The 25741-nt window shown below is 37.9% G+C and overlaps 1 protein-coding gene across 1 annotated transcript in view; it reads left to right on the top strand.

Annotated features, from left to right (window-relative positions):
* The first annotated feature begins 8213 nt into the window (after nt 1–8213).
* The window catches only part of ARL5A (ADP ribosylation factor like GTPase 5A), a 413163-nt gene continuing 395635 nt past the window's right edge, over nt 8214–25741 (top strand). The window contains exon 1 of the mRNA XM_044074900.1: nt 8214–8637. Within this exon, the coding sequence (XP_043930835.1) occupies nt 8592–8637 (46 nt within the window). The 5' untranslated portion in view covers nt 8214–8591. The remainder of the gene's footprint in view (nt 8638–25741) is intronic.

Here is a 25741-nt window from a genome sequence, read left to right as displayed (position 1 = left end):
AGCTGTGCTAGCACAAGTCATACATCTACTGCCCTACTTCTCCTGGCATGGCTGGCAACACCTCCTATTGTCACGATGTTGTTTGTCTTTTGGCTTTTCCCGGTTAGGGGTCGCCACAGCAGAACTCCGGTCCGCTAATGATTGGTAGTAGATTTTCATGAACGCCGAGGTGCCAGCTCGACGTTCAACCATCAACAAAGGCATGGCCATTTACGCATGTCTTTTGAATGCCCACCCAACCACAGGGAAGACATGCAGACTCCACACAGAAGGCACTCCCGCCGAGAATATCCTATTGTCACGATGATAAGGTTAATAACAGACAAATGCCCAAAATTAGTAACACATTTTCCCAGGTGGCATTATTCTCTTAGAAAACTAAAAAATAAAAATGATTTGCTTTAACTTTTATTTTCTAAAGAAAAAGAAAAATATTTCATTTTGTGCCATTAAGTGCCTTTAAATCTCAATGTTTTACCACGAAAATTGTATTAAGTGAAAGAGCAAAAGTGTTGATGGGAAATAAAAGACATCCATGAAAATCAGGTACGGCAAGGAGGTTTTGGTCTGAGTGGATCCAATCTCTCTAGCAAAGATTAAATAAAATGTCACTACTACATTAACAACATATGAATGTGTCATAGAATGAGTTGAATAACATATTCATGCCACAGCAAACCAACTAATAACAATAAAAACATAAAAAAGTTTTTTTTTTTTTTAAAGAAAGCATTTTATTTATTGAGTCATTCTAAAAAGTAAAAATAAGGAAAAGAGTGAAAACTTTCCAAAAGAAACACAGACAGACTCATTTCACGAAAGCATTCGAAATTGGTTTTGCTGATTCTTGCTACTTCTTCTGGTAGCTCATTATCACAACGAGCAAAACCAACCTCTAATGCTTTTCTGAAATCAGCTTGTCTGTGTTTCTTTTGCAAAGTTTTCACTCTTCTTCCTTATGTTTTACTTTTATAGTGACTCTATAAAAATCATTGTTTTTAAAAAAATCTTTTTTATATATTTTTATTTTATTCCTTTTTAGTTTTTTTTTTTTACTTTAAACACAGCATTAAATTAAGCAACAGATTTTCCACAATTACACTCTGTCTCATTCTCTCAAAAGACTAGTGACCATTGATGCAATTATGGGTCATTTTGAAGATTACTGGATGGCTGGCCCTAATATACCATAATGTGAAAATTATAACATAAACTGAATGCACTGTACACAGTGGAGGATAGGACTATCCACTTCTAGGATCTTTAATACTATCTTATACTTGGACTCAAGATTTGGTCCCTGGCACTTACATATATTTATTAATAACTTGCAGGAACATTGCATTATACAGCTGGTAATAATTATGTCTCCGTCTGTACAGCCCAGAGCATCCCCATAGCTCTAAAAAAATATTAAACAATAATTTCCCCATGTTTTGCCTTTGTGACAAATCAGGTCTAGTGTTGATTACAACTAAAGAAATACTAAGTTGTTTCTAGGAAGTACATTCTCAGCAAGCTGCACTCTTACTCTTAATATGTTAATAGCCTCTGTAACCAAAACCGAAACTGTTACATAATTTAAAAGTCTGGCAGGTCATACTGACAACACACTTAACTTTACATAAATGCCATCTGAGTGCAACAGCCAGTGCCAACCAAGAGTTGTTCTACTTATACAGAATAAGGTATTTCCTGACACAAAGCACCAGGCTGACAAATGCAGAGATCTGTACTCATGTTAAACTCATTAGAGCTATGATGATGTCTGAAATTCAGGACTATGCCACAGACAAACTTCGAACTGCTTATTATGGCACAACAGAGGTCACTACTAATACTCCACGGAAAGTTTTTCCTGTGACAGGCATGCAGTTAGCAGAAAATTTAAAGCAAACTAATAGATTCACATCTTAGTGCTATTACAAATGACTGAATGCCAACAAGCAACTCATTTCCTGCAAATCTGTTTTACTATGCAACTGAATCCTTTTTCTAGTTGGCAATAACTTAGAACTAAAATACAACATAATGTCTATGTACTATCATTTTTGCACTGATTTTTTTGCTTTCTGATTACATGCCACTTTAAATTCAGTGGACAAATCATTCTAGGCCAGCTGATTAGTGTAGCAGCATTCTGAATATGCGTTGCCATGTACAAAGACTATATAAATGCAAGGTATGAGAGCAGGATTATTTTTATTTGGTTTTGGCAGCCTGGGGAGTCCAATTCTTCTGCGTGTGTGTTGAAGTAAGGAGATGCGAGAAAGTATGTGCGTGTGTTTTTTAGGTAAAATATGTGTCCGATGCGAGAGAAAGTAAACCACATTTTATTGATAAATCAACAATTTATAGTTACAATGGTATAACCAATAATAAACAAGAAAATATGAATTTACTAAAATTATTTATAAGATAACATCATTATATCCCCACCATATCCTAACAGAAACACAAAGAACAGTAGGGGGAACACCTAAAAGGAGAGTGCAATTCCTTGCACCTCACCATCCACAAATAATATAATGTAGAAAATAACACAAAATCCGCCCTCCGAATCTCTGGCGACCAAAAACAGCCATAGTACCCATAAAGGCATTTATCTAATGTTAAAGGAAACAAAGCTGGTACATAAAACATCCTCCTGAACAGTGTCCAAAAGCCCTTCAATCTAGAACAGATGAAAAAAATATGACCTGCAGTTTCAACCTCCTCGCATCCCCTAAAACATAATTTGTCTGCAAGAGAACGAAATCTCAAAGAACCCCTCAAAGAAAGCCTATTAAGGGAGCATCTTCACATAAAATCATGCCAGTGAGGAACCAGCTTCAAAAAAGACCTCTATTGAGACAAACCATGCAAACGATGCCTCGAAGTCAAAAGCATTAATCACATGATGTTTTGACAACAACTCAGAATACCCAGCCTTGAGAGGCATATCTGTGGCGAACTCAAAAATCCGATAACGAAAAACAATCAATTGGATATCGTAATATTCTGAATCCTTAGAAACATGAATGCGCTTGCCATGAAGACAAGCTTCCCAAAAGGAGGGAAAGGAAGCTGCCAACAACCTCTCAATTAAAGAACCAGAACCAAAATGCAAAAATACCATACAAATACAAAACTTGCAAAAACAGCAATGGATGCTACAAAGAAGCCCCCAAAGGAAGGTGAAGAATACACCACCCCTCTCTTAACCGGATTCAAACAACTTTTCCAGAAAAAATGAAAATAAACAGTCAACAGCCTAGCAGACCACTGCAAGGGAAAAAATATACTGAAAAACATAGACCAAGCAGGCCAAGAAAGAACCAATCAATAGATATGCTTTCTTCCTATAAGAAATAAAACCAAAAAGGCAACAAAGAACAAGCCTTGTCCAAAACCTGATGACATCTTTGCAAAACATAACCATCGGTGCCAAACGGCACACCTAAGATATGCAATTCATCAGTCTTGAAGGTTAAACCTCCAGACATAGATGTAGAAGGCAAACAGGAAGAAAAAACAACCGTTTTCTGCATATCTGAAGTCCAACCTACTTCCTGCAGAATAGGCAACAAAACACCAAAAAAAAACAAACTGCTGTAACATAGCCACATTCAGAAAAAAAGGTCAGATCATCTGCATAAGAAAGTACTCAAGGCACAAGCACCCCACAGCAGTCAAATGAAAAAGGAGAAAGATGAACCTGGGCATGAAACCGAAATAATACTGCACTAACTATCAAGGGCAAAATGAAGCTACTCAAGGGGCACCCCTGGCGAATCCCATTTTTCATAAGCACAGCCTTACCTTTCCACCCATTCACCACCGGAGTTACAATGGAGTTCCGTAAAACTGTAGAACCCCAACTACGAAAAACTGGGACCAAAACCATAAGCCTCAAAAATACCCAACAAAACCGAATGTGAAATATTATCAAATACTTTGGTTATCACATGACACAATTAGACTAGACAAAGAGGAGGAAACACACCGAGAAACCAATTTAAGCACCTGGAGGGTACCCTATACACAACAGGATTTGGCATGAATCGTAAGTTAGACCTCAAACATAACTGAAAAATTTTCATGAACTTATAATCTGTACTGAATAAGGCAATGGGCCTCCAGTTATGAATGGAGGCCTCGATCGTTTTTCTTCCACAAGAAATGTAATGCAACTCCCAACAAGAAGAATCCTCAAAACCATAAGACTGCCAGTGATTAAACAACCAAACCAAAAAAGCCAATTGATCATCTTGCAAAGAGGAAAAAAAAACTCAAAGGGGATGCCATCCTCCCCCGGTACAGTATGCTTTTGGGCCAAAACTTGTATAGCTTCCTTGACTTCCTGCACAGAAACAGGAGATTCAAAAAGGGCAATAAAATCTTGAGGCATTGGCAGAATATGCCACAACCCAGCAGAAACATGCTTCCCACCATATACATCTAACAAGAAGGCATGAATTACTTCAAGTATACCAGGCTTTGTATTTAAAAGCCTCCCCCGAGTGTCCCGAAGACACCGAATAGTAGACTCCTTATTTACCTTACTTCTACCCAAGTAAGGCAGAAATTCTTGCTCCTTCCCCTTCAAGGCATGTGCTACGTTATACAATTTCATGACTACTCTTTTTTGGTTCAAGTCAAATAAGTCCGTACCTAGAGACTAATTTGGACAAAGTCCAACCACCAGAGAGAGACATCAGAATACAATTAGAAAAGGGTTAAGTGATCCAACCACAACTCAGCAGCCACACGCCTTCGCTCAGGAGTGCATAAATGCAATGGGGACAACCGGAAGTATCCAGTACCTTTTAATGTCGTCACTCACCCCAAACACATGTTAAAGCCGTGTGGTCAGAAAATGGCACGACAGCTGTAGAAAACGCATCACATGTCAAAGATAATGAGTGCCAGAAGAAATCAATAACGGTTGTTACAGACCCTTTATGATATGTAAAGTGAGGGAATGGTCCAAAAGTTAGGTCAGCCGCCAACACGACCTTAAAGCATTCCTTGACATCCATATGGCTACTTTGTCTCCCCTCCAGCAAATATGCATTGAAATTGCCACAAAGCAAAACTGGGAAATCTACTAGTAAGTAAGGGGCCAAAAAAGGAGAAAAACTTTACCTTCTCAGGCAAAACTGTATAGGCATAAATAAAAATCAAATGAAAAAATTGCCCCAAAATGTAAACATCTACCAATAAAGCTCTACCTTGAATTAAATGCAAAATGTCATGAACATGCACAAGAGACTTGCGAAAAACTACAGCTAGACCTGAATGACGGTCTAATCCTCGTGACCAAATACAACCCTCTCCCAACAAATTGTTCCATTACTTTATGGCATCAGCAGACAAAAGTCCAGTGTCTATAATACAATGTCCACCGTTAGAGTCAAAATCCAGTCCAAGACCACGCAATGTTTCTGACATGAGTGTATGGAATTAACATTGCAAAAGGTTACAGATAAATCAGTCACCTTCAACCTTTTAGCTGGCTTTTTCTGCTTATGTCGTACCGAAGTCCATGGATTAGCACTGCCCTCAGTGGAAGGCAAAAGAGAACCAACCAAAGAAGAGTTGGAGAATAAAAGTCCATCCTGGTCCATATCCTCAGGCCCTGACAACAAAATAGGTTTGTCCTGTTCCGTCTGGAGTAGGTGGAAGCTGCAGTATGAACAACAGGCTGATGATCAGGATCAGTCACTGAAAAGGATTCAAGATCCCCAGGAATCTATGAGTGATGTCCAGAAATAATAGGAAACTCTTCCAAGTCCACCTCGACTATCTCAGGAGAAGTGGCCACAACCCAGGACAACAGCAGTAGGAACTACAGACACATCAGGGCTCTTGGTAACAGGAGGAGGAACATAAGGTTCAGATGTCAACAGGCTAAGAGGTGCAATGGGTGAAATGGAAGTATCTTTTGCTGACAAAAAGGCCTTGGAGCAATCAGACCAATGATGACTGGCATCACAGAATGAGCAATGCAAAGTGCATGCCTTTGTGAAATGTTCCAAAGAACCATAGTTAGTGCATTTCTTTGCAAGACAGTTAGTCACTACTTGGGAAAGGTCCCAAAATTGCAGCTGGCCAGAATACCTCAAAACTCCACGCTGACCTACAACGAAACATACCCCAGGGATGTGCTTGAACCCTTTGGTAGAAACAGCCAAAGACACCCAAGCCTCCCACCTACCATCCCATACACCACCAATCTCCTTGGCATAGGTCTTTACCTCAGAATCTACATCAGAGCTGTTGTTGGACAAAAAAGCCCTACTGTCCTACTCCGTAACATAAATAGTCCAAAAATTAATGCAAACCTTCCTCCAAAGTTGTATGTCCATGTGGGAAATATCAAAGTCCACCCAAGGAGATTGATCTCGATGGGAAACAATAAAGGTGGAAAATGCAGCTACAGCCTCCTGATTTTCAAAAAAACACATCTGCAAACATCTCCTTGTCCTAGTGTATGACAGCACTCAATGATCTCAGCATCACACCAGAAGGCTGCAATGATCTCTCCCAAACTAACTGTTTAGAGAGAGGCAATCCCTTTGCAAACTTAATTCTCACATATGGCTTTGCTATAGTCCGTTTTGAGCCTGTAACAACTGCAGATGCATAACTCGACATTTCGGGAGCCTGTGACGTCATTCCCACTCCAGGAACGTGAGGATCGACAGGCCTTACAGAAATCCCTTGCCTTAGAGGCACTCCCGGTGGCCGAAAATGAACCACCCGCCTCGGAGACTGAAAACCAGAAGTACGGACCTTCCTTGCAGTCCTAGCCGTGTTTGCGGCTCCAGGAGTAATTGTAGAACGAATTTCAGTCAGTTTAACAGGCAAACCACCTTCTGTAGCAGCAGAAGACCCTGCCACAGGAGTTTCAGACAAGTTTATGACTAAAGCAGATAAAGAACCTTCAGGAGAAGGTAGTTCTTGCATGGTGGAACTCCAGTTCAAAATCTCTGCTGTTTGTGTATCTCAGATGATTTGCAAGTGTGAAATTGAATCCATTTCAATGTCCTCAACCATTAACACAGTAGAATCAGCGGAAGTTGTCAAGATTGGATTGATAGAAACGTCTATTTTTTCTGAATTAGCCCCTGATGTAGCAAGAGCCTTTCCAGCTTCCGCCATCTTGGCTTGCACAGAGAAAGCTAAAAACGTGTTTGTGTATGTATATATTGTATTGCTAATAACAGAAAGACAATGTTTTAATTAAAGACTAAAATATTGTCCCTCTGTCATTATTGGAATGGGTTTTTACTGAATTTGGCTTTGCAAGACAGAATCACAGATGGACAGAGCCACAAAGCCAACTTCAATAAAAAGCATTATAATAAATAATGGCATCAAGTGGAGACTGCGGTCAAGGTGCTCTAACTTTTAAACAGCACAGCTCCAGACCACTCCAGCAGTTAGCTCATAGTCTGCAGCGGAACACTACTTTATAACCATACCTATCAACTTTTCAGGAGAACAAATGGGGACACAAGCCTTAAATAATGAGGGGACAAAAGCCTTAAATAATGAGGGGACAAACGCCCACAACAGGGCCAAGTTTTAAATGTTCAGCTTATAAATTTATAAAGTTGATAAGTCCAAATACAAAACCTAAGTCAGAAACTCAAATATCTGACATTATTTTCGGACTTCAGTCCTCAATGATTTGCCAAAAAATATGAAACAAACGGACCAAAAATATGAAGAAAAATCTAGCCATCCTGCGAAAAATCTGGTAATTTGCGAAGTGTGCTTATATCCCAACGCAGCTTTATCACATAATTAATAACTTCGGTATAAATCCCCACTGTACTTTTTGGCAAAACGTCCGAAGTTGTGGAACAACTGCTCAAATCTCTCTTCTTTTTAAATTAAGATGCTGCAGGCTGTACAGTACAGCGAAGCATTACTTGTATGTAAATGTGTATAAAATTACCAAGAGTCACGCCCTGATTTGGTGGAAGCAGTGACGTCCTATATACTTAGGCCATGCATATCGGCCAAATCATCAAATTAATGAATGAAAGGCGTCTAAAAAGCGCCTGTCCTGCCATCGAAGTAGTACAAGTTACAACAGACCCGACAGGCACATTTTCTTTTTCTTTAACTGACTTATACTGCCTTTATATCCCAAGCATGAACCGTATTAGTTGTAACTCACAAGATAAATAACATGTAGCTCCACACGTTATTAACAAACCTGGGAGGTGATAGCTTTAAGCAACCAAGCTGTGCGCATGCGCAGAGGTTGGTGTTGTAACGTCAGCTGTCTTGGTGGTAGTACAGATGTTTTTCCACATCGGACAGTGGGAAACGCTTTGGAAGCAGAGTCAACGTAAATGTTTACATTTTTCCCAAGCGTGGACGATGGTGTTGGAAGTGTAACTACATTATAGAAAGTTGTCAGACATTTTGATGCTGCAATGCTAGTAGAAGTGGGTGCTAGTTTGCAGCCAGTCGCTTCATCGTTTGGCTGCCACATTGTCACGTTCAGGTAGTTCAGCTCCCCTGTACATCAGAGACTGAAAACTCATCAGCACTGAGCCGTGGGGCGGTGAGGCCTCTGTCGGTGCCGCAGTATGGGAGCTCTCTTTGCTAAGTTATGGAGATTGTTTAACCACCAAGGTACGTGTGATGTGAGTGATTGCTCTTGAAAACTCAGTAGCATTGTAGTTTTGGTCTGGTTGTGCCAAGTGCACTGGTTAAGGAGGTGACATTCACATACGTAGTGCCTTAATGATGTGCTGCAAGCCAAACTGTTTATTGCTTACCGAATACTGTATTATTTGAATGTAACCCTGTCGCTGTGACGTATATTTTAAATACTCGTCTATTGTACGGATGGCGATTTTTATTGTATTGGGGAGGTAATATTTGAATTTGTATCCGAGAAGTGTATGCTTTGGGTTTCTGTTGTCTCTAGATTTCGTTTTGTCCCCATTTACTTGGTCTATTTATTTATTATTAAAACACAGAATTAATTACACCCACTAACTAATTGCACTTATTTTAGTTGTATACTTTTCAGAAAATGCACGTTAATACAGTCTTTTTTTCTGTTTACTGAGCTTCTACTAGTAATATTTAAATAATGCAAATGACTGGCCTCTATTCCCCATTATTTACCCGTTTTATTGGGGAAAGATGTGTTAGAAGCTGTGTTAAAGAAAAGTGTAGCTAAACTGTGTTTATTGTGAAGTTCAAAAAAATTAATTGAAATCGTGTAAGTGGTTTATCATTACACTTTTTTTACATTTACTCTTTCAACCTGCTGTATCAAGATCATTCTATCAATTATAGTTTAATTTATGTATGTATTTGATTACTGCTGTTTCATAACCCACAACCCAAGGTCAGTGAGCAAGAGTCTTGGGGGTGGTGGGTGGAGACTGGAGAGAGACAATAGTAAAGCAACATGCAAAGTCAGTAGTGTTTGCATTTACAAAGTAAATCGCTCATGTCATAAAGTGCAGTTTTTATCAGCATGCTTAATCATACAGTCAAATTTAAATAAACATTTTAACCAACAGTAAATGACACTAACAAATAATTTCTGAACAATACAAATTATGTGGTTGCTGTAATGCTTAAGTATTCCTAGGTTGGTACTAGGCTGAGCCCTAGGGCCTATACAAGCCTAGCTATAACAATTCCCTGGCTATTTTTTCCCACACTATTTACTTCCCTGGACCCCTGTCTAGCAGGGCAACTGACGTGATCCCCGGGGTGAATTTCCTTTCGCCCATCCAATCGTCATATTGGTTTATTATTCAAGTCCACACTCTCCCAAGGACTGTTTCAATCCACCCATACCCATCTCTGCTACCCTTTCCAAGTTTTTGGATCCCACTCTGCCTATAACCTTATTATAAAAAAAAAACTGTTCCATGTAATTTCCTCCTTGTTTGAGATTAGTATTTTCTATTATTATCTATTAAATTCTCCTACCTCCTGTGTAGACAGTGTAGTAATGTGCATCCTTAAAATTTAGCCAAAGTAGCCACTTGGTCAAATACTTTTGCCAAGTTTTCTGGGCAATTGCCTTCCTTGCAGTCAGCATTAAAATGAGTAACTGTCTTTTTTTGTTAGTGTTAATGGAGAATGCTGGACTGAGAGCTTGTGTGCTGCTGCAGTAACTTAGTTTGCTGCCATTCATTTCTAAACCTTTATTACGGACAAGTAAAAAAATCAGTGTCCCGTGGTAAACAGTCCATCGCCTGAAGTGCTAACATAAAGCATTAGTGCAACTGCAGATTTTTCAGAACAAGCAGGAATTTGCCTCATATTTTAGCTGTATTCCTCATATTTATTTTTTTTTTTTTTTTTTTGGTGTAAACCACTGAGCATTACAGTTGGTCAGTAATATCAAACATTAGAGTTGCATAGTTACTTTTCAGAAAAATACATGCCGACACAAAATCTGTTGTTTGATTAACTTTTTGGTGTCTCTGATGTTTGACTTGTATTTGGCTGTGTCCAGCTTAATGATATTTGCTACATTTTAAAAAATGTTCGTTGATGCAGAAGCTGTTCTATAATGATCCCAGTTGTGCTGCATTGTATTTTTTGCCATATTCAACATAAATTGTTTAATTTTACAAAGACATGCATCTGGAGCCTTTCTCCCCAGGCCTCCGCTGAAAATTGTCTTTGTTCCAAGTCAGACTTTCCCGGTTAACAAATGTTAGATAAATAAATAAATACAATTTTTGTGGTAAATTGCTGAGGATGATAGTCAATGACAGGCATTACAGCTTTAATTTTCTTGCTCAGAAATTGCATAGTGATGTAAAAGTTGTTCAATTAACATTTAAAGTGAATTAAAATAAAGTTTCACGTATGTCTTGGACCTGTGTATGTATATATGTGTGACTGTCATTGTATTCTTGACCTTGACTTACAAATGGTCTCGTGTTCTCCATTATTGCCCTCAAACATAAAGTATAAGAAGCTGAGCCAGATCTGGTCCTTCCCTTCAAACCATTAATGTCAAACCGGTTTCTACTACCCACTGCTCCTCTGTACTGACCCCCCAGAACTGTGACAGCCACTTCCTTCTGATTTAACCGGCCATACAAAGTATTTCTTGTTCAGGCTACCATTCAAACAATACTTACTAAAATAGGTTGAATGCAACTGTCCATCTAAAGGACATGTCACATAGACTGATATCTCCAACTTTGTAGTACCCTTACTTCCCATATACCTGATCTAGCTAATTAACTTGCTTAACTCACTAATCCTGTGCTGTGATTAAGCTTACCACCCCATTACTGCTCTCTAGATCCATTACATATAATGTAATTCTTTTTCATCTTGCAGATTAGTTTTTAACATAATAGTTAATTTAATAGTATCTATTACCTTTTCTAACCTGGTAACTATCTGTTCTCTTCTATTTCAATTGTGTAACTGTACATACAAGATATAACAAAATATATTTATGTATTGTTTGGAATAATACAATTCTTTGGACTTTTGGTAAGGATCACTAGTGTTGAATAGCCCTTCTGCTGCAGAAAGTCGTACGGATTTTAGATGTAATTACAGGCATCCCACATAGATTAATTATTTTTGATCTTAGGATTTCTGTGAATATACTGAGTTTGATAGCGTTATATGCACCTACTGGAATACCTACTTAAATATTGTGTTACTGTTAGCATGGAAACAGTAATATCTACAGGCTTAAACTGTCATCTTACAAAATATAAAGGAAAAGTAACTATAATGTATTCTTTACAGAAGTTATTCAGTGTAGTGAATTAATTTAAGGACCTGATGTGGAGCATGCATAAGAAAAAGAGCTACTCTTCAAATAGAGAGAGAATACAACTTGTTAAACTTGAACAACAACAAAAATAATTTAAATTAAATTAACAGGTCATTTTGTATTCTGTCTTGAAGTAAGAAGAAATACAGATTTTTTTACAACAAGGAGATATAATTAAGAAACTGAATTGATGTGTTCTTGAAATGGAAGACTGGCAAGCAGAAGGCATGACATTGTGGAAGCAGCATCTTTTCCTTTTAAAGGTACTTGGACATATTTGTGTCTGAATTATACTTTAAAGTGTAGGAAGTTGTAGTATCTATTAAAAAACAGACATTTGGAAAAAGGCCAAAAAAGCAAGTATTTTGAATAACTCGGTTAGGTTATGAACAGCTTTGTCTCAAATAAATTAAAAATTATTATGAAGTGACACCCCTACCCATTGTAGAAAAATGGGGGTAAATGGGTTGTGAGATGGGTGGATTAAGGAAAAAAATAGCAATTATAATACAGACAGAAGTATGTGGTGAGAGGAAAGAAACAGGAAGTTCCTTTACTTTAATGAAATTTTATATGTAAAATGCAACAGGGAAGAACCTTCATATTGGTAGCCCTTAATGTTACATAACACTGATTTTTCTGCATAAAGTTGTAAGTCTGATCACTAAGTCGGGTACTATCAAAAGTTTTTAATCCTGATATTTTTGGTATTAAGAATAAACCTATTAAAGATATTATAATAATGTGTGGGATAATAGTATCTCCTCTGATAATACTATTAATCTGCTATTAGCTTATGATGTAAGTAAAGCTTTTGCTACAATGATACATAATGAACTGTGCGATATCCTTGCAGACAGTAATATTAGTGCTAAAATTCAAGTGGTTATAAAAAGCGTTTATTGGTATACTTGGAATAGTGTCTTAAATAAGTTTAATTCTTGTTCAGAAATTGCATGATGATGTAAAAGCTGTTCTTGTTAACATTTAGAAGCTTCACGCGTGTCTTAGATCAGCATATGTAGTGATGTAAGAGAAATCGTCTTTGTATTCTTGGCTGCGATTTGCTCCCAGTCCATAGTTCTCCATTATTGCCACCTTATCCAGGTTTTGTTCAAAGTTTGGCAAAGATGGCTTGCCTGTTCTATGGACTGTGAAAAGGTTCTGGAGAGTGTATGTATAGATGTGTGTGTGTGTGTGTGTGTGTGTGTGTGTGTGTGTGTGTATATATATATATATATATATATATATATATATATATATATGTGTGTGTGTGTATATGTATATATACATATATATATATATATATATATATATATATATATGTGTGTGTGTGTATATAGATTTTATATATATATATATATATATATATTGTGTGTGTGTGTGTATATATATATATATATATATATATATATATATATATATATATATATATATATATATATATATATATATATATATATGTAATGTGTGTATGTATATATAAAATGTGTGTGTGTGTATATATATATATATATATATATATATATATATATATATATATATATATATATAATTTTGTTAGCTGCATCTTAAACTAGGAGAGAGTAGAAATTGTCCAAAATATGTGATCCCAGGTATCCGTTTTACTCTCCCTGGCCCTCCCTACAAATGTGCAGGTACTTGTAGAAACGTGCCTTAGTTGAAATGGAGTGTAGAAGAACCTGTGTAAATATTTCCAAGTGAACATTTTAAATTTACTGGCTTTTGTTGTATATCTACTTAAAGTGCACACTGTAATCGATATTTTCAGTAATTTTGCTGTCTATAATTGTAGTCTAAGAATCCCTTATCCTTGCATTTATATCGACCTTGAATTTATTACTAGTGATCCCTTTAATCTTGAGCATGATTTCCTTCATAGTATGCCCAAATCCCTAGCTATTAAGCCTTTGTTTTGTATATGGTCCAAACTCTTTTGAGGCCGACCCTCTTCCCTAGTCCTTGTCAATTCTGTATCAGAGATGTTATTCATGGTTCCTCAAGTGTATTTCTTTACACCTTTGGAAAGGAAAGCAATGTAGATTAAACTAATTCAGACAGTCTGTAGTTTGAGCGTGGATCTAGTTTTCTATGAGGCTCTATAGCACTTAAGAACTTTCCTTCTGAGCAGCTTACAGTGTATATAAGTAAGAAGAGCAACAAGTTATACATGATGCTATGAAAAGTTTTCCCTGAATTCAGACTGCTGACTGTTGTCACCTGTGTTCTGTGTGTGACAAAGAGTAGCTATTGTCATATAGGGTTTACATTCTAGTTAAAACAGAGTGCTAGTGAATACGGCTTTAAAAAATCAGGCAATTTTAACTATAAAACACCATTTGTTCTGTACTCCTGCTCTTCATAAGTATCTATCAGAAACTTAGACTGACTCTTTCTGTTAGCTAAAGCATACCTCTTGGCTTCTTAGCAAAATAATTATGAATAAAGCCCAAAATCGAGAGACAACCCCCCCCCCCCTCAAATCGGGAACATTGCTGTTAAAACTTGATTAGAGTAAATATTTTGAGGCACAGGTGAAAAATATGTGGCAAAAATCAGGACATTTTATTAAATTCAGGACAGTTGAGAAGTGTGACCTAAACCCTAGTCTATGTTATAGTATAGTGAACTAACTGCACACAACGTCTATGCATGCTAACACAATATCTTATTCTGTTGGTAGTACCTGCCTTTTTTATAACGTATCACTTCACTGTGACCTGGGTTTTATTTCAAATTCATATTTTCTGTTGACCAAAACATCTGCATCACAAAGATTGCTTGTTTAGACAAACTAATACATTATAACTTTTTGATTTCCTTCAATGGATTTAACTGGTCTGCATACATTTTTATTGAGATTTATTTTTCCATTCAAGTGTCACAGAAGTCTCTTGAGCTGTTATTTTCTCTGCCGAATGAACACGGGCTTTAACGAGTACTACTACTTTTTGCTTTTCTTGTTAGGGGTCGCCACAGAGGAACAGCGGTCCACAGAATGATTGGCAGTGGAGTTTTTCTGGTGTCAAATTGCCAACCCGGCACCCAACCTTCCACAGAAGGCACACACATGCACACATTCGCACCTAGGGCCAATTTAGATTGTCCGATCCACCTGCAGTGTGTCTTTGAGATGTGGGAGGAAACCCACATGACTGCAGTGAGGACATGCCGACTCTGCACAGGAAGCACCCAGCCAAGAATCCAACTGGAGAACCTCTTGCTATGAGGCAGCAATGCTAACTGCTGCACTACTATGGCCACCCTAAAACATGTAAAGCTAATCTCTGTTTTTATGGCAGGACATAACCTGGTCTTCAAAGTTTTTATTTCAGTCTCTCTCTGCCACATACACACACACACACGTACACACCCACACTGTGTATGTGTTTGAGGTGTAGTTGTCATAGTAAGCATTTGAGCTGCACACTTGCCACACTGGCATTTTCAAGTGTCCTTTCCTTTTTTTCGACATAAAGAAATAATGTACTTTGCTTTCTAGGCACGGTTAGATAAAAGCACTGTATATCTAACATCAGAAATATCGATGAAGGACTTGCCCCAAAACCTTGAGTAATTCTAAAAGCTATGTTGGTCCAATGAAAGGTATTGCATTACTTTTATGTGTATATTTTATATAGAACTGGAAAAGAAACGCACCTTACTAATATTTCCTGTATTTTCATGCAGCATACATTTTAATAATTTTCATTTACTGCAGCATTACATAAATTCCTCATTTCCTGCCTTCCCTTAAATTTCACTACTCATCTTCCATTCATTACTCCTCTTGAAAACATTTCCTGACGTATCATCTTCCATCTCATAATGGTTTTCTCAATAGTTCTTGATGTGATTTTCCTACTGAAAGTGATACTTCAGGGGGGGGGGGTCTGGTATGGAAAACGAAAATGTATTTAGTATACTTGGGCCACGTGGGGGCAGTGATACGCCTGTATTAAAGATGGGTGGGAATAACTGAATAAAATATCCCTTGAATTTTCTTATTTAAATTGTTCTGAGAATTTACAGGATCTATAAATCTATCAAAATGTTCCTTTTATATTCTCTTCTGGGTTAGTCAAACAGATGTCATCTGCATATAAGAAAATATTGCATTATTTTCCACATAGTTAGTAACAGACTATCTGATAAACACCACCAGTAACTGTAGACATAAGGTAAACAAAATAAATAGATGCTGGACATCCCTGCCTTGTGCCTATTTTTTATTGTGAAGCGCTTTTATTCTGGTTACAGAACTCTATTAAGTCTCCAGTAGCAGTAACCTAAATACCTTAGGGAATCCAAATTCCAGGAGAACCCATTTAAGATAAGGCCACTGCACCTTGCTAAGACTAGCCAATCCTTGACTTCTGCATTGCTTTCATTGTTATTGGTGTTTTAATCAGTTTGTCTTATGCATTCTGCACCCCCTAGACTTGCACTGCTCTGATCCCAGCACTTGCAGAATGTATTTGACTAATGTTGTCATCAGAAAGTACGTACACTGCTTATAGTCATGATTCAATATTGAAATGGGTCTGTAGACGGATGGCAGTACTGGGCTCTTTGCCTCCTTTCATAGTCTTCGGTAATGTGTATGGAATTATTGGGCTAATAATAGTATGCGAATCAACAGTGAAGATGCAGTAAAAGTGAATTCATTACTGAGGAACAAGTGTGCTACTGATAATTAATGGATCATTAGCTGCTGCGGGTCGGTGAATTGTTGACAGTGGAATAGACAGCCTACTTTGTTCAAATATCACTTGGCCATAACTTTGTGCTTCTGTCTTGTAAATGTAAGATAGCCTAGAACATATATGTGCAAACAAACTAACACTGGGCATACTATTTATTTTAAAGTGTTATCCTAGCTTTAAAGCAGCCGTCTCACCAACATGTAGGCCATGCAGCCCCAGCATCCGTAGCTCAGAGTAGCTTCATTTTTTTTAACCAGGTGCTAGCAGAATAGTAGGTTTCTCTGTCCGTGAAGCACTTTTTCTAAATATACTGAATGGAACAGTTACCAGCATTTCCGTTTGTGGAACCTTATAAACAGATGCCTTCAGTCACCACCTCATGCTTTTCATACTGTTGGTCCAGCACATTCTGTCTCATTGATGTGGATTGTACATGTGCAGTTGCATCTTGTACATCTGTAACAGTTCGAGCCCTTTATGGAAAAGTTTTTTTGTACCCTGTATTTTTTAAAAACATATCTTTCTTGCCCTGCTTTTCATTGTAACTCCATGAAACTTTATACTTGTACTGCTTTCCCTTATAACTCCTTGAAACTTTATGCTAATGCTACTACTGCTAAAGTTATCATTTTTATAGTCTGTATATTTATGGGCTGAACCTGATGTTGGACTGTTGGGAGAAGTGCTCTACCCAGTAAACAAATGCAAGTAAGTGAGTCGTAATCCATTACCAATGAAAACGTTCTGTTCTCCAACCATACATCGTTTCCCCTGGTATCCAGATAAACAGCAATACTGTGCACTAAGTGCGATTTTGTTTCCAGTCTTGCGTGTATGTGTAATAATAAATAAATAAATAAATATATATGTGTATATATATATATATGTATATATATATAATATATATATGTGTGTGTGTGTGAAATGTATACATGTATGCCTTGCTGCAGCTCAAGAATCTGCATCTGGCTTGTAAACTCTGTATGTTTTTCAGTTGCCATTCTGAACTCTCTGGTGACCAAGCCAGTGCACCAAATGGTGCTTCATGATTTGGGCACAATCTTTCTCTTCTATCTTTTCTGGCATACCTGTTATCTGTTTGACTTGCCCTAGCTTCCGTATTGGACTGATTCTCTTGCAGCATCTGAACCTTAGCTTCTAAGTCTGCTAATCTATTCTTGGCCCCATTCTTCTCTGGGCAAAGTAGAGTCAGAGTGCTCTTGTCTTATCCTTTTACACATTCCTGCTAGCAATTTATTATTCATAAAGTCCTGGATTTTGCATTTATCTTCTGGATTTTAAGGATATTTAGTTCTAGGGAGGTTTCTTACACTTATTCGTTTTGGGGGCCAATTGTTGTCTTCCACTGCTCCCTGAACCTTACAGCATGCCCTGCAGTGAACACTTGGTGCTCTCTTTAACAGTAGCTCCTTTTTTGTGACACTCTTATGCATCTTTACTCTGAGGAAGATGCATAAATGTGCCTACTGATCAATATTAAATGAAAACTGCAGTAAATACCCATTGAAATGGTTTAGCAAAGGCTGTTTAATTCCTTTGTAGGAGTGATGGGGAGACCTGCAGTTAACTAAAGAGACGCGCTAAAAGTTCTGTGGGTAGCAGTTTTGAGTTGCGAAGGCAATTTTATGCACGCTTTTTTTTTAACAATTGGGTACATAAAATCAGTAGCAGCTTTAAATGTAACTGACTATTTATGACTAAATATGCTGCAAAAACTCCACTGCCAATCATTAGCAGACAGGTGAATCCGCTGTGGCGACCCCTAAGTGGGAAAAGCCGAAAGAATAAGATGCTGTTTATTACATAGACTTGATTAACTTTGATAGTTGTTGATGATTTTTGTAGTAGTAGAGGATATGGTAGAAAAGTTGTTATGCTGGTTTGTGCATGTTTTTCATTGGTAGTAAAAGTCATAAAACAAAATCAAATACTTCAGGAAAATGCCAGCAAATGCACCAAATACAAGGCCATTATTTTGTACAATATAGTTATGTGCTTTCATTTGTTTTGTTACATGAACATAATCGGAAGTAACGAGAAAAAAATCACATGTTTAAACATACAGAAAGTCACTTGAACAGAATTAACCAATAAAGTTAATAACTAGTTTTGTGCATTGTTGAATTGTAACATTTACACATTTTTAAAACTTCTAAAAGTGCTGCAGCAGGAAAAATACATCCTAAAATAATCTCATCATATTCACACACACACACACCAAATAAGAATAAATATGATTTACATATAAATATATTGTGTGTTATGATTTTAATCATTGAGTGTTGTTTTCTACATGCATGCGGTGTTGGGGTCTTCTTTTTTTCAATCTGAGAAGCAGCTGGGTGGAGACGTTGGCTGCCTTTTCAGTTTAGGAGTCAGCTGCGCTAGAGTAAAGCTTGTGTTGGCCCAAATAGTTTGTATCTGTGGTTCTGAATTCATCTGGATTTAGGGTCATATGGCTTCTGTGAGGAGGTTTTGTCAAAAGGTTTTGGATATCTTATGTGAGGCTTATGATTAGGGATGACACGCAGAACTTGAAGTTGATGGTTATAGGTTCAGTGCCATAGAGTATGGAGTGGAGTTTTTTTTTTTACTTGTTACTCCCACTTTGATACTTGTAATTGCAGGTAATACATTTAGTTGTTTATGATTTTGCTATGCAGTAGCTTGTACAGTTTTTGATTAGTTTTGCCTTGTTTACTTATTGTATTTTGGCTCAGGCAGCTGGTTAGGATGGTCTTGTTTGTTATCCGGATGAATTATTTGTGGATCACATTGGGAGGACTGGTTATACGTGCTTGCTGTAGCCTTTTGTCTGACCTTGTGCTGCGTTTGGGGTGCCTTTATTTGCAGTAAAGTTGGAGGGATTAGTAGTGTGACTGGCATTTTTGGATAAGGTGATACAAGTGGGTTCTATCTATTCTGTATATTTTATATATTTATTTTGACTACTTTAGGTAAGGTGATTGTTTGTAGGATAGCATCCAAGGACTAGCCAGGATGAAAAAATATATAATTATGAGAGTAGTTAATAGGAGCATTTAGTAGTTAATAGGAGCATTTAGTAGGATTTTGCAAGTACACAGTCTGTTCTGAGGCAGTTGTCTGCCAGAGGGGAAGGGTGCCTGTTGCTGTAGCCCAAGGTTCAAGTTATTCGGGACATGGGGAAGGACCTAACAGTGTAAAAAGCTCTTTTTTGGAGTTGTGTAGTGGAATGACATTGTGGTATGAAGAGGTAGCTAGCGAGGCGGTTAGGTTGGTTTGCATATCTCCATGAGGTGTTTAGTTAGATTGCTATTAGGAAGTGTCCTGCATTAGTTGGTGTGGTAAGCACTGGAATATTTCAGGACACATACTGCATATACTACTAACTGCAGAATGCATGGCAAGATCTTCAGGTGAGGTAGATTTGTTCTAGCCCCGATCGGAAGTCCCATGACTCTGCAGGCATGGCATACTGGCACTATGACTGCACAGGTGTGGTAGGCAGATGTTTGGCATGCCTACAAATTTAATCACTTTGTATGTTAAGGTACTGGAGTTAAAAGAACTTGAAGGTGACTGAGAGCTGATGGAAGTTTTTTTGTGTCTAATTTGCTTATGGTGGGCTGAAATTGTGCATCACCTCTGGTAGTGGAGGACAAGGTGGAGAATTAAATGAGTGCATAATGGATTTTTAAATTGCAATATCTTGGTGGTACGTGTCCAAACAGCAAAGCAACCCATGTTATTTAGGTGGTTTATGGGTGCCTATCGGCTCTGCAGGGTTCATGAGACAAATGTGGAAATTGACAAATTTATTGTGGAAATTTGGCAGGCTTTGAAGAATTTGTCTCTCGGTTTATATGGTGGTCAGGTGTTTTAACAGGTTCCATCAGTTGTTTGGTTTCGCTACTTCGAACTCCACCAAGTCAACTTGTTTGAAGTACTGAAACTGCGAACATTGACTTCAGCAGGCACACACTATAGCACAGAATGTGAATATTCCCCTTTCCTGCTATAGTGCGATCTCGGAGTTAGTATATTTAAGTGGGGGGGGGGGGTGTGCAGCAAAAACATGTTTTAATGTTTTTTTGTAGTAAAGTGCACTTTCGTTTAAGTGGACTTTCGCTGAAGTGTAGGGTCTACTGCTTAATTTCGGAGAAGTGTATTTTCGATGTTAAGCAGCAGACCCGTTTTAACACCCTTCTGTAGCAGTCTGGCAATCTTGGAATGTATATTAATGTGATTGTGAGGAGAAATTTGATGCATGAATTGATATTCTTTTGTAGCCAAAAGGTTTAAACTTTAGGCATATATCCATGTACTGGGACATTCTGAAAGGGCATATGGCTATAATCATCCCCTGAGGGCTTTTGGTGGTTTTGAATTGATAAAAGTCAGAGAGCTGCTAAATAATATGCATTTATGAATTTCAAACTGGCCTATGGAAATAGAAAAGGTCAGAGGATGGGATAAGTTTGGACCTGAGCCTTCCATAATGTACCCAGCTCATTTAACTGTGATTCTAATGTTAAATGACTGGTGGCAGAGGAAGTGCACTATATTTGACCACTTCTTTCTTTGAGTGTTGTGTATGACTGTGTGTGTGATGCATGGAGTATCATCCTATACATCGCTGTGTGTCGTATATATGGGATCTTGAGGAAGAAACCATAATCTCTGAACCCCACAGTACTTGTTTGTGCAAGTTGGCTTGAACCCTGCACCGTGAAGCTTTGAGGCAGAGATCATAACCACTGAACCCCACAGTACGTAAGCTTGTTTGTGTAAGTTGCATCATTTTGGGTTTGTTCTGAAACTCCTGCCATTTAAGAAGGTTTTAAACCACAATTTTAGTGCTCCTACCAATTTTGATTTTATTGTGTGCTTCCTCTAATTTACTATCAAGACTGGCATTGATGTTGTCGCCTCACAGCAAGAGGTTCTCCTGTTTGAGTCTCGGCTGGAGCGCCTTCTGTGTGGAGTCTGCATGTCCTCCCCGCGGTCGAGTGGCGTTCGAAAGACATGCGTAAATGGGCGTGCCTTCGTTGAAGGTTGGTTGTCGAGCTGGCACCTTGGCACCATAAAAATCTGCTGCCAATCATTAGCAGACCGGAGTTCCGCTGTGGTGACCTCTAACCGGGAAAAGCTGAAAGAACAACTGGCATTGATGTTTAAAGAAGAGGTCCTGAAATGTGTTTTTTAAGGTCTTTTATGTATTAATTGAAGCTTGTATCCTCTATCAAGTAGTAATTGATTTTTTTTTTTTTAAGGAAGCAAAATAATTTGGCTGATCTTTTGATTGCAATGTGAATAAGGCAGTCACATTTTAGTGCATTAGATATTTGGCATCCCATTCAATGAGGCCATACAGAAAGATGCTTTGGAGATGGACTTTATTGGTTTACTTTAAGAGACTTCGGGTAGTCCTTGGAGTCAGTCAACATAATCAGCAAGCCAGGTTTGCAGATGATAAAGCCTTTATATATTTAGCTTCTTTTCATTTCACAGGTATTCCAAGGCCTTTTAGTCTTATGACCGTACCCTTCCCTCAGTCCCCACCTGTTTTCTCCTGGAAAACTGCACCAATCAGTCCGGTGTAAATTTGTGAAAAGCCATCCAGTCATCTTGGTTGTGTTTCGAGTAAGAGAGTCAGTCCCACTGCTTAACATGCAAGGGAAATTTATTCCAGTGGTGTGGGAGGTGAGGTGCCATGTTATAAACTTACTGTGCTCTATCTGTTGAAGATTTACCTTCTAGGATTTAGTATTAGCAGAGCCACTGGACGTTTGGAAATGCAGGTGATCCGAAAGAATAGTGTTTCTTTTGGCATTGTAATCAAAATGGAAACCTCCCGTCAAATACTTATAAGGCACTGAATAAAAGGATAGAGCTTCTAATTTCTCATGATTGCCCATGGATTTTAGGGTTGCATTTGTCTTTGTTGGTAACCTTTGAGGCCTTTGTAGTTGATATGTTTAATAAGATACATCCCGAAGGGAGCATTGAAGTCCGTAATTGGCCTGATTAGTGTTGAGTATAGGGGCGTGATTGCTTCTTTAGACCAGGAAGCTGCTCCTTTTGCAATTAACTGTGCCAAATAAAAGGATTTCCTGACCACCATTGTCATAAAAGTCAAAAGATATGGAGTTAACTCAGGTTCCTAGGTCCATGACTACAAAAATGAAGTGGTGTATTGTCTATAAAGTAATAAGGGGAGGAGGAGTCTCCCAAAAGTGTCAATACTACTTTAGCATTTAGATGTTTTTCATTACACGGCGTGTTTACAAAGGAGAGTTCATAATAGAGGGTTTGGGTGTCAGAGCGGAACAGTCTCCAGTTTGCAGTTGTCTGCAGACTTCGCCGTAGATCTTGGCTGTTTGGTTTTAGATCTGAAAAGGAAGGGTCCCAGTACCAAGCCCTGAGGGACTCCCCTGATTACGTTCATCATACATTCTGATTAAAATTCCTGCAACTTGCACTGTGTGGGTTCTGTCTTTCAGTCATTTTGATATCCATCTTGCCACATATGGGTTAAATTTAACCCATTTAGCTGCTTCTGTATGTTGCCAGCATGGAGAATGGTGTTGAAGGCCTTAGTTGGGTCAAGATGCTCTGTGTGTACCACATGCCCAGTGTCTACAGACTCTGTTATACTTTCAAAAGAAGTTCACCAGGTTTCAGCAGACATGACATACCTTTTACAAAGCCAGACTGTTGGGAGTAATGTTGAATAAGATTCTTAAAATTACAGTTGATGAATAATTTCCATGGCTTGACAGATGAAACTTGTAAGACTGGTAAGTCTGTAATTACCTGGGTTGGAAGTAAGGCCACACTTGAAAGTCAGTAGCCAAACTTAGGTTAAACAGTTTGAGTGGGTCTGCAAGGGCATGCCTAACACTATTACTTTAAGCAGCCAGGTATACTGTCAGGTCCCGTGAATTAAGTATTTTTGGTCTTGGTTAGTACGTTCACTAAATGGTCCTTAACCTAATTCCTTACTTAGCCTAGTTGATTGTATTTAAGGGGGTTGAGTGAAAGTCTCTCGGGTGAAGTTGGCACGGAATTTGTGTACAAGATTGTTGGCAATGCCTTTTGAGTCAGAATAGGAATGGTCATTTTGAATAAGTTTGTAGCAATGTAGGGTATTTTCTCAATTTTTGTAACAAAGCTAACAAAGGGTTTGTAATTATCTTTGGCTTCAGAGACAAGTCCAAGTTCAAGGGCTACTTTATTTGGACCTGATTTTTTTTTTTTTTTTAATTCTTGAGAGGCGGTTTGGATCTGCTTTATAATTTAAGGAGATTTTCTTTTGTTGAATTTATTTATGGTAGTGGACCACCTGGGTGGATTATTTTTTGAATTTCTATACTATTTACTGTACTACATGTTTTATTATGAATGAACTGTGTTTGTAACTGTTATATTTTTTGTAACTGTGTTTTGGAGCTTTCTCTCTGGGCCTCTGCTGAAAAAAGGTCTTTGTTCAGTCAGACAATCCAATCCCGGTTAACAAATGTAAAATAAATAAATAAATTTATATACTCTATTTTGGTAGAAACTATGAGTTCTGTGCATTTTTCTAAATTGGGGTAGCATTTCTTAGTGAAACATGTTGCAGTATCATTATCAGGGGTTGTGCAGTCAGAAATGAATTTTGATATTTCATCAGAGTAATTTAGAGGTTGGCATGTTTATAATTTTTAAGTTCAGTGAGGCTTGCTATAGGGGCATTTGGGAGTTCAAAGACAACTTCTCAAGTTTGTGGTTTGACTTCACTGGGGAAGGAGATACCAGAGAAATAATACCAAAGGCAGCTGTATTGATAAAAATTGGGTCAAGAAAGCTGTGTCCTCTGGTAAGTTTTATTTACCAACTGCTTAAGGGAGTTTTTATGGGAATTCTTGGGCATATCCTACATTTGAAGTATAGATGCCTCAGTTTATTGACTGGTTGTTAAGTCACCCAAAACATTTTTTTTCTGATAGACAGATCATTTGAAACACTGGTGATTCTTACTTGGTTATTCAGGGACTGGTTGTTTTAGACTAGTAATGTAAATGCAACAAAAAGCGTATGTAGTTGTGATAGAATACAGAAGGCTTTCCAGTAAATGGCAGCCTGGGCTCCAATCTGGTAGGGGGATAGCTTGATGGTCAACAGGCAGAAGAGGGGAAACATATAAAAATAGTTTTTACTTGTAATATTTTCTCAATACTGCGTTCATTGAGCACCTTCTTTACTACATGGTTGCATGTAGGACGCTCATGCTTCATGTGAACAGTCAGGGGAATGCAAAACAAAGCAAAACTAACCAATACAAAATGAGGAGCACCAAAGATATTTGAAGAGAAATACAGGCAAAGGAATCCGGACATGGAAAACTTTACAATACAAAAAACAAGAAGACAGAGGAAAAGTAGAAAAGGAAAAGTTAAAGAAATAGAAAAGTAAAAGTTAAAGAAATAGAAACTGAAGTTATGGAGTACTGCAAAGTGAGGGTTGTGTAGAAAATCTATTTCAGAAAGCACCACAACAGGCTAGAGTAATGGATATCCAAATTAAGGGGAAACCACTGAAACAGGAAGCAATTGGTCAGGTGCCATATGAAGATAATTTGGAGCTTTCCACAGGAAACCAGTATAAACATTCACTTGAAGCTAGACAGCAAGGAAACTGTGGAAATGCTGATGCAGTCAATATTGAGGAGTAATAGGCCAATGAGTTCCCATATGACAGAGCAACAGACAGCACAGGATGAAATTGATGAGTGTGTCCCAGAAAGATGCTATAGAACCTTCTATTGAATGCCCGCAGGAATTGAAAACAAGGGATGTGACCTTAGTTTGGAAGAAAATGAGCTTAGAGAAGAATTGCTTGATTTTAATAGACATGGACAGGTGTATCCAGATCAATGAAAGAAATAGATTGCAGAAGGTTAATAAAACCCCAAAAATTAGATGTCTGATAAAACAAATGAACACCGTAATTAGGACTGTTCATAGAGATCCATGTGATATAACAGAAGTAAACAGGAAATATTACTGTGTAGCTAAATTAATAACTGATAAAGTTCTACCACAAGAACACAGGGTAGTGAGGGAAAGGAAGAGGAAAAATCGAATACCATCATGGAAATATCGAATAGAAAAAATTATAAAGCAACTAAGGCAAGAAGTGTCACTGTTAGAAGATATAGAAGAGGGAATAGATCAGCAAAAAT

The sequence above is a fragment of the Protopterus annectens genome, chromosome 6.part0 (genome assembly GCF_019279795.1).
Source record: "Protopterus annectens isolate FY-2018-M chromosome 6.part0, PAN1.0, whole genome shotgun sequence".
In the NCBI taxonomy this organism is placed as follows: domain Eukaryota; kingdom Metazoa; phylum Chordata; order Ceratodontiformes; family Protopteridae; genus Protopterus; species Protopterus annectens.
Note: the sequence above shows the minus strand (reverse complement) of the source record. Positions and strands in the feature narration are given on the sequence as shown.